Genomic DNA, 9,835 nt, shown 5'->3' on the forward strand with positions numbered 1-9,835 from the left:
GTCCGGCAGGCAAGGAAAACAGTAACTGATTAAACCCTTGCCTCTCCTCACACTTCATTAAGCCGTCTCCTTTGGAAGTGTTTGAACCCCTGCACAGGAAGCCCCCACGTTTTGCAAAGGAAATACCAGACCAGACCTTTCTTGGAGAAAGGCAGGTCCCCGCTGAACATTTTATTGGGCTTCCTGCACCCGGGCAGTCGAGCGGGCGGATCGCCCCGCCCGGGCCCCGGCGCGCGCCGCCTCACCTGGCGCGGGGTGTCCCGGGGCGCCCCGAGAGCCAGCCACCCACGCAAACGGAAACGCACCTTCGCTACCTCCCGGAGCAAAATGCGAGCACGGGACAGGACGAAACAAAACCTGCCCAGGCTTACTCATCAGAGACTCTGCGGGGGGATGGGGGGTGATTTCAGGAGACTCCCAGAAAGTTGCGCCCTCCAGGGCTTAGGAAAAAGTACCCAGGGCGCGCGGCGTGGTGGGCAGACGCCTCCCTCCCTGGGCTCCGGAGGCCAGGTCGGACTGGGAGCGCACTTACCTCGGTGAAGAAGTTATCCATTGTTCCAGCGCAGTCCCGGACTCGCCGAGTGCCGCTCCGACTCGCGGAAGTCAGCGCCGCCGCGGGTCCGGGGAAACCATGCGTGTCACGGCGCCACTCCCGAGAACGTGCGCCCGCGGGGCTCCCCTGCTGCCATCGCCCGGTCCCTTCTTGTCCTTCTCACCTTTTATTCGCCCAAACCCAAGTCCCTAACTCGCCCGTCCCGACGGCAGCCTTTGTCTCTTCTTCCTCCAAGTTCCTCACTACTGGGCGCAGCGCTCGCAAGCGGAGAACAGCTGGTGGCACATTCTTCCCCCAGGCGGGGGAAGGCGGCGGGGTGCTGGCGAGCGCGGCCCCCTCCCTCTGCGCTCCGGCCGGGGGCCCTCGGGGCGGGCAGGAGGACAGCGGGCCGCAAAGTGAGCAGGAGCCGCGATCCCCGCGCGAGCGCTTGGAGGTGAGCAGTCCCGCGCCGCGGCTCAGCCAGCTCTCGCCCGCGGGACTACAGCCCGGCGACCTCGCCCCGCCCTCCCGCAGCCGGCCCCGCCCTCCCGCTGGCGGCCCCGCCCCCAGGGGCTTGGCCCTCCGCCAACCACACCGTCTGGCCCCGCCCGGGCGGAGCGCCCCGCCCCCTTCCCGACCAGGCCCCGCCCACTCTGAGCCCGAAGCAGCCGCAGGCTCATTAGAGGACCCGGGAGGGGGCCGCGTGTTTCCCCAGGTCTTCCCACGTAGGCGTGGGGAGGGGATTTAACTCTTCCCTCTGCAGAGAGAGACTAAACAATCACTTAGAGGGGAGGAGAAGGGACTGGGGGCTTCTTTTGTGCCTTTCATGTTTAGCAGACCCTGGAACCGGCTCAACACGGATCTCATTAATGCAGCCCGGTAGACGAGCAATCTCGGGAAGGAAGCGCGGTCAGCGGAGCTGCCGGGGCTGCGGGGCAGATCAAAGCGGAAGACGGAGGCTAATCAGAATTTCTGGAAGCTGCATTCCCGTGTTGACTTTCTCTCCTGCAGTCGGGTTTGCTTAAGACGTTTGCGTAACAGCGGGGAAATGTAGTTTTGAAACTGGAAAGGGACGTGGCCAATATCACCTTTAAAAATGTAACCCTTTTCTAGACCTCAAGGAAGCAGAGATGGCAGATGGCACTGAGATGGACGAATGATCAAACCCACCTGGTACTGAGTCCCGTTTCCCCTAGGGCAGTTCTTTTAACTTTATGCTGTGCGAGGGTCACCTGGGAACCTTGTTAGAACGCAGGCTGGAACAATCTGCTTTCCAGGTGCCCCTCAGGTGCTACCTGGTCCTGTGCTGAACGAAAGCTTGTAACAAGTAGAGAAATTAAGAGTAAACTTTTGTAGCAATTTAATAATGCCACGACATCCAAGCACATGATCAGTGGACTCTTTGAACCGAGTATAAACCAGTTTGGGTGTTGTCAGACTCACGTGGTGAGTCACACCTGACGCCGCAGTGTATTGGTACCTGGCCGACTGGGAACAAAAATGGCTGGTTCTTCAGCACAAAAGATTTGAGATGCTCTCTCCAGGGAATTTGCCAACTGCTACTCAACCTTTAAAACTCAGCTCACAAAGTCACATCTTCCAGGGGAAGGAACCCTTCCCAAAGATGCTACTCCACTCACCCCACCCAAGCTCCCCCTAACCACTGGGCTAGATGCCCACTCTAGGATTTATTCCTAAGACTGTGGGGAAGGACTGTGCTTTAAGATGAGTATCCCCAGGCTGTCTCACAGCATGAATGAATGAATGAAAACATCCTTCTGTAATCCTTATGGGGAAAGTCAAGCATGTTTGTAACTTATCCCAGTCCAGTTCTTCACCATTAATATCATTGCTCCCACCTCACTTCCCTTTAGAAAGAGTCAAGGTGTAAATTAGTTAATGATATTGTGCAATGTTGTTCTGTTTCACAGGTTTACACGCTTAAGGCGCTGAGCCATTAAAGCTTGTGTCCAAGGTCGCAAGGAAAGTGAAGATGGAGTCAGGATAAATACCAACAATCCCAGTGCTTAGTCAAATGGGTCCTGCAACCACTGGTGTTCAGATACTGGAGCAGAACAATTACAGTCATTATGGTATTAATCTGCACACAACATCTCTGCCAGAGAAATTACCAGGGAGATTGTTGAAATGAGTGTGTGGGTGTGATGTGGTTCCCAGCATCAGCCCAGCCACTGATATGTTGGGCAACCTTGCCATGTCATTTCAAAAGTCACTTTCCGTATCGGCTTATCAGTTATAACAAATGTACCACACTAATGCAACATGTTAATAATAGGGGCAAGTGAGGGTGAGGGGCTAGGAGGGGACTATGGACACTCTCTGTACTTTCTGGCCAATTTTTATGTAAGCCTAAAACTGTTTTTTTAAAGTCTACTAATCTTTTAAAGGTGATTTTCCTGCCAATTATGAAGATATCGTTAATAATTGCCCCCGATTTGACTCATATAAAGAATGGTGAGCCAGATCCAATATGTAAAGTTTAGATTTTACTGAATCATTTTATTTCTTCGAAAAGCTTACATCATCAGTTAACAGGATAAGAAAGCTAAAAAAAAAACTTACATCAATGTTTTATACATGTTGATCCCTAGATCACCTTATCAGTTGCTAAAAAGAAAAAAAAAACTGACTCCAAATCTCTGTGGCAAATTGATTACCTAAGAATTTGGATTTTTTATTTCTTTACCTGTGGATTATATTGAAAGAATTTGCATTTTAATAAGCACCCCGATAACCAGTTCAGAGCTTGGGAATCGCCACTTTAAGTTATCAGAATTCATCAGCTTTTCTATATATCCCCATATTCTCAAAAAGGTGTAAGATAAGCTGTGGCAGCGAAACTCTTACTTGCTGAACAGCAAAATGCATGTTCTAAATAAGATATCTAACCCTCAAGTATCTGGGGTTGAATCAGTTGTTAAAAAGCAGCGTGTTAAATTTATAAGGGCTTTGACAGGATTGGACAGAGACTGGGAAGCATTTTAAATCAATAGATTTCTAAGAATATCTAGTCTTATTACCATTTCTTAAAATTTAAGTGCTTCCTCTGAGAGAGTTGTGCTAACCACTGGACAAAGCAGTTCAGACTAAATCTATTAAACCCTGCCCTCTGAGAAGTGACAGAGGCACAAGAATGGTAATAATAGAAGGATGAGTGTGTTTCCATGAGGCAAAGGTCTGTCTCAACTCTCTGTCCTACCTGTCTTTCAAATAAACCAGGCTAACAGAGTATGACATTTTCAAAATAAAACACCCCAAAAGCTCAAGTTAAATTATCTTATTTAGTGGCATACATTAATCTACAATCAACAAAATTTTAATACTGATTGGATCATTTCCCCACTGAAAGAGAGAGTTGCATATGTATATTTGTGAGTTAAGTAATAACAATCTTCTGTTTTTGTTCTCCACCAACAGTTTGTTCGTTTTTAGTTGAAACGGGTTGTCTCATTTCCTTTGTGAATTCAAATTGAGTTCCTTTTGTTGTTGCTGCTGCTGCCATTCCTTGTCTTGATGTGTCTTGGGGTGTAGAGTCTTTTCCATTATCTTTTTTTTTTTTTTATTAAACACTCACCCCTTAATTGCCCCTGTTAGAATAATGGCTTAATTACTAGTTATAGAAAGGGAAAGTTCTCAAAGTTTCTTTCACACAAATTAGAAGTTAATAACTGACAATTCTAAAGTCCTTTCATGCTTAACTAAACGGCAGTCCATCCTTTGGGCTCACTTACCCTCTTGGATGTTTAAAACATCAAATGTTTTTACCTTCTCAAACAAAAGGGAACTTTTTTAATGTGCTTTAAATTTTTACACAAGTGTTTCTTTTATTTCTCATAACTTAGCATTCAGAAATCCTCAAGGGAATTTTTTTCTGCTGAAACTGAAAACAATTGTAGGTGGTTTCAATAGAATAAATTTGGGAGAAAATACCTGAAATGTTTCACATTGTAATAGAATTAAGTACAGAAGAATAAACATAGAACTAAAATGGGGAGAAGACACTGGAAGAACTCATTTCTGCCAGCGGTTGTATTTCTCTACAAGATGAGCTAGGGCAAGGATGTCATTCACCTCATTAGAGAGCATGTGATGGACAGTTAATTCTAACTAAATCCCCATCACTTCAAACTACAGCAAGAATGCCTCCTACAGCTGATATCCTACAAAAATCATGGAGTGTTAGTTTCACAAATTAATCAGTTTTCATGTTTGGGGCTGGTCCTGTTGCGTATAATAAAGAAAAAGTACAAAAATCCCTGAAACCCTGAAAAGCTGCCTAATGATTAAGCCCGCTCAGAGCTATGTTTGACATCTCGCATTCTCTCTTGATGTTTTTGTGTCTTTATAACCCTCTCTCTTCCCTTACTCCAGGGTGGCTCAGAGACTGACTGCAAAGTTTATCATCTCTCTACCATTATTGTTAATCACAACATGTTTGCCACTTCCAAACCTTGTGTCCTCACTTATTCCTCTTGCTTGCATCTTCAGCCTTTCCCACTCAATATCCAAGCCAATAAACAAGATCGTGTCGGCTCTATTTGAAAACAGCTGCTCGTTAACCCAATTGCTCTCTGAACTACTGGACCATCTCTCTTCAAATGCCCAGCTTCTCACTGCTGTACTTCATCCTTCAAGCAATCAACCCTTAAACCCCTCATGATCTGATTTTTGTCCCCCACCCCACTCTCTTGAAAGTCACTGTAACCTCAAATCATCAAATTCAACAGCCTGTTTTCCAATTTCACTCTCCTTGACATTCCCCTCTTTAAAAATTCTTTAACTTCTTAGCTGCAGGGCAAGCTTCATAGGTGTGCAACCCATATAGTTAATTGCACAGAGCCCTAAGCTCCTCACGCTTGGTTTAATATTCTGTTGTTCCTATCTTAAAATTATTTTACGTATTTATGTACTTATTTTTTTTTTGCTAGGCATCAGATAACAGCAAATACAACTTTTTCTTAATAGGATTAATGAAGAACTAGTATTTGATAGCACAACAGGGTGACTACAGCAACAATAATGTATTGCATATTTTTAATTAATTAAAAGGGTGGAATTATAATGTTCATAACACAAAGAAATGATAAATTCTTGAGGCGATGAATACCCTAATCACAATTACAAATAATGCAATTATTACACATTGTATGCCTGTATCCACACATTACATGTACCCCATAAATATATACACTATGTATTGATAATAATTAAAAATGAAAATAATTGCCGGGTGTGGTGGCTCACACCCATAATCCCAGCACTTTGGGAGGCCGAGTCGGGCGGATCACGAGATCAGGAGATCAAGACCATCCTGGCTAACACAGTGAAACCCCATCTCTACTAAAAATACAAAAAATTAGCCAGGCGCCTGTAGTCCCAGCTACTGAGGAGGCTGGGAGTCTTGAGATGGAGTCTCGCTCTGTCGCCCAGGCTGGAGTGCAGTGGCGTGATCTCAGCTCACTGCAAGCTCCGCCTCCCGGGTTCATGCCATTCTCCTGCTTCAGCCTCTGGAGTAGCTGGGACTACAGGCACCTGCCACCACGCCCAGCTAATTTTTTTGTATTTTTTTAGTAGAGATGGGGTTTCACCATGTTAGCCAGGATGGTCTCGATCTTCTGACCTGGTGATCTGCCTGCCTCGGCCTCCCAAAGTGCTGGGATTACAGGCGTGAGCCACCGCGCCCGGCCAAAAATAATTTAATTTATTTTATTTTCTTGAGACCGAGTTTCACTCTTGTCGCCCAAGCTGGAGTGCAATGGCGTGATCTCCGCTCACTGCAACCTCGGCTTCCTAGGTTCAAGTGATTCTCCTGCCTCAGACTGCTGAGCAGCTGGGACTACAGGTGCCTGCCACCATGCCCAGCTAATTTTTTGAATTTTTAGTAGAGACAGGGTTTCACCATGTTAGTCAGGCTGGTCTCAAGCTCCTGACCTCAGGTAATCCACCCACGTCGGCCTCCCAGAGTGCTGGGATTACAGGCGTGAGCCACCGTGACTGGCCTGAAAAGTTTTCAATATATATATATTTTAAATATAAACTGCTTCATGAATTTGTATGTCATCCTTGAGCAGGGGCCATTCTAATCTTCTCTCTGTCTTGCTTTAATTTTAGTATTTGTGCTGCCGAAGTAAGCACAAAAGAAATTTCATTTTAGACAGAGGGTACAGTGGCACAATCATAGCTCACTGCAGCCTTGAACTCCTGGCCTCAAGAGATCCTCCCACCTTGGCCTCCCAAAACACTGGGGTTACAGGTGTGAGCCACTGCAATGGCCATTAATATTCTTTTTTTTTTTTTTTTTTTTTTTGTGACAGAGTCTTACTCTGTCACCCAGGCTGGAATGCAGCAGCATGATCTCCACTCACTGCAACCACCTCCACCTCCTGGGTTCAAGCGATTCTCGAGCCTCAGCCTCCCAAGTAGCTAGGATTACAGGCTCGGGCCACTACGCCCAGCTAATTTTTGTATTTTTACTAGAGATGGGGTTTTACCATGTTGGCCAGGCTGGTCTCAAACTCCTGACCTCAAGTGATCCACTTGCCTCGGCCTCCGTGCTGGGATTACCGGCATGAGCCACTATGCCCGGCCAATATTCTTAATAATTGTTGAACAAACAGCTCTGCCTTTTCATTTTACATAGGGTGCTACAAATCATGAAGCTGGTTAGTTTTAGCTTTTGTGACCCTCCGTTTGTCTGGCTCTCCCATCTCTTTGACCACTTTCTTCCCCTTGTAGGCTCCCCTTCTCCTTCTCCCTCCAAAGTATGGTGGATCCCGAGCACATGTTCTTCCCCCTATTCTTATGTTCTCACCATTAATTCTCTGTACTTCACCTGCCATATCTTCATAAATGATCCCCAAATCTATAATTCAAGCTATAAGAAGTCCCAGCCACAGGCCAGGCACAGTGGCTCATGCCTGTAATCCTAGCACTTTGGGAGACTGAGGCAGGTGGATTGCTTGAGCTTAGTAGTTTGAGACTAGCTTGGGCAACATAGAAAAACGCCATCTCTACAGCAACAAAAACAACAGCAACAAAATTAGCCAGGTGTGGGGGCGCATGCCTGTTAGTCCCAGCGACTTGGGAGGATCACTTGAGCCTGGGAGTTGGAGACTGCAGTGAGTGGAGATAGCACCACTGCATTCTAGCCTGGGCCACAGAGCCAGACCCTGTCTCAAAAAAAAAAAAGAAGAAGAAGAAGAAGAAGAAGAAATCCCAACTACATTTCCAACCATTCATTGAATTTTTCCTAGTGAGGTTCTTCTCACACTTCAAAACCTTCTTCACTCACCCATCAACTTCTATCAACTTCCCTATATTTATTAATGGAATAGTCATAATTCAGTCACTGTAATGAGAGGGTATCTGTCTTTCAGAGCTGCCCTAAATCTTCTGATGATCTTACACACATGCAGGTCTATCCCCATCAAAGCCTCCCTTGCTTTATATATGTGACTTCGGTTTTATTAATCGATACTCTCATTCGTGGGTTTAATCTAGGAAACAAACTATGAGGAGACCAGGGAGACTCAGAGCATCAATTTCAGTGGTTCAGGTCATGGCAGAGGTAATGTTTTCATAATTTTAAAAATCAAATTATGTACATCTCCAGGGATCCCACCCACCCAAAGGGAAGCAATACAAAACAAAACAAAACAATATACAATGGAGAGCTATACAAAACAACAAGAGGCTGGCCATCCAAGAAAGTTGAGACTAAGATTCATGGGGTTCATCACAGGGCCAATTTTATGTAAACTCTTATTAGTGAGGCTTTGTTTTCCCCACCGAAAATTGCCTGATATCACCACTATTAATTTTGCTTCTGGAATGAGTTGAGAATATTTTTGGATTTTTTATTTCCAGAGCTTCCATCAAATGCAAGTTTGTGCTGCTGAAGTATTAGGAAAAATCAGTTAAGTGCACAGAGTTGTTTATATAAGAATATCCAGGACAAAATTGTTTAGAAAAGTTAAAAACCTGGCTGGGAGAGGTAGCTGATGCCTGTAATCCCAGCACTTTGGGAGGCCGGGACAGGCAGATCACCTGAGGGTCAGGAGTTGGAGACCAGCCTGGCCAACATAGTAAAACCCTGTCTCTACTAAAAATACCAAAAAAATTTGCTGGGCCTGGTGGCGCGCCTGTAATCCCAGCTACCCGGGAGGCTGAGGCAGGAGAATCGCTTGAACCCAGGAGGCGAGGTTACAGTGAGCCGAGATCGTGCCGTTGCACTCTAGCTTGGGCGACAAGTGAAAACTCGGTCAGAAAGAAAGGAAGGAAGGAAGGAAGGAAGGAAGGAAGGAGAGAAAGACAGAAAGAAAGAAAGAAAGAAAGAAAGAAAGAAAGAAAGAAAGAAAGAAAGAAAGAAAGAAAGAGAGAAAGAAACAAAGAAACAAAGAAAGAAAGAAAGAGAAAGAAAGTTGGTTAAAAACCTGGACACAACCTAAAAGCCTCTCAGAAGGAGATTGGTTAAGCAAACTATGGTAAATGTGCATAGTGACATACTCTTTGTGTTAGTTGTCTGTTTTGTATAACAAGCCACCTAAAACTAAGTGGCTGAAGACAATGACTTGTTATTTCTTGATGGGGCTTGACCTCTGTGCTGTTATCTGGGCTCTCTCGGGTGACTGCAGTCAGTTAGCTGCTCAGCTGTGTCTTGTGATCTAGGATGGCCTCCCGCACAGGACAGGAGCTCATGGGGATGGCTTGGATAGCTGGTTCACTCTCTCCACGTGGCCTTTACACTATGACAGTCTCAGGAATGCATTAGGATGACAGCAAAAGCTGCAAGACCTTGTGCAGTTGCTTCTGCCATATTTAATTGGTCGAAGCCTGACATAAAGCCAGCCCAGACCCCAGACCTCAGACCCCAGACTCTTTTTTTGTTGTTTTTTGAGACAGGTTCTTACCCTGTCACCCAGGCTGGAGTGCAGTGGCATGATCTCAGCTTACTCCAACCTCCTCCTTCCGAGTTCAAGCGATTCTCCTGCCTTAGCCCACCATGCCTGGCTAATTTGTTTTGTATTTTTAGTAAAGACAGCGTTGCACCATGTTGGCCAGGCTGGTCTCGAACTCCGGACTCAAGCAATCTGCCTGCCGTGGCCTTCCAAAGTGCTAAGATTTCAGGCGTGAGCCACGGAGCTTGGCCCAGATCCCAGACTGTCTTGATGGAAGGAATTGCAAGGAATCTGTGGCCACTGGTGGGAGAGGGAAGGGTAAAATTCACATAACTCCAAATTTAGCATTCTCAAGTGTACAATTCAGTGGCATTTGGTACATTCA

At 45.9% G+C, this 9,835-nt stretch overlaps 1 protein-coding gene and 1 non-coding gene across 2 annotated transcripts in view; both read right to left on the reverse strand.

Moving 5' to 3' along the window:
• Window positions 1-1,061, reverse strand: part of MYO10 (myosin X) — a 270,607-nt gene extending 269,546 nt beyond the window's left edge. Inside the window, exon 1 of the mRNA XM_055112175.3 lies at window positions 533-1,061. Coding sequence (XP_054968150.1) covers window positions 533-553 — 21 coding nt within the window. The 5' untranslated portion in view covers window positions 554-1,061. The remainder of the gene's footprint in view (window positions 1-532) is intronic.
• Window positions 1,062-6,579: 5,518 nt separating this feature from the next.
• Window positions 6,580-6,688, reverse strand: LOC117980490 (U6 spliceosomal RNA). The gene has a single exon (XR_004671787.2). It is a non-coding gene; the product is annotated as a U6 spliceosomal RNA (small nuclear RNA).
• Window positions 6,689-9,835: the final 3,147 nt, after the last annotated feature.

The sequence above is a fragment of the Pan paniscus genome, chromosome 4 (genome assembly GCF_029289425.2).
Source record: "Pan paniscus chromosome 4, NHGRI_mPanPan1-v2.0_pri, whole genome shotgun sequence".
NCBI lineage: Eukaryota > Metazoa > Chordata > Mammalia > Primates > Hominidae > Pan > Pan paniscus.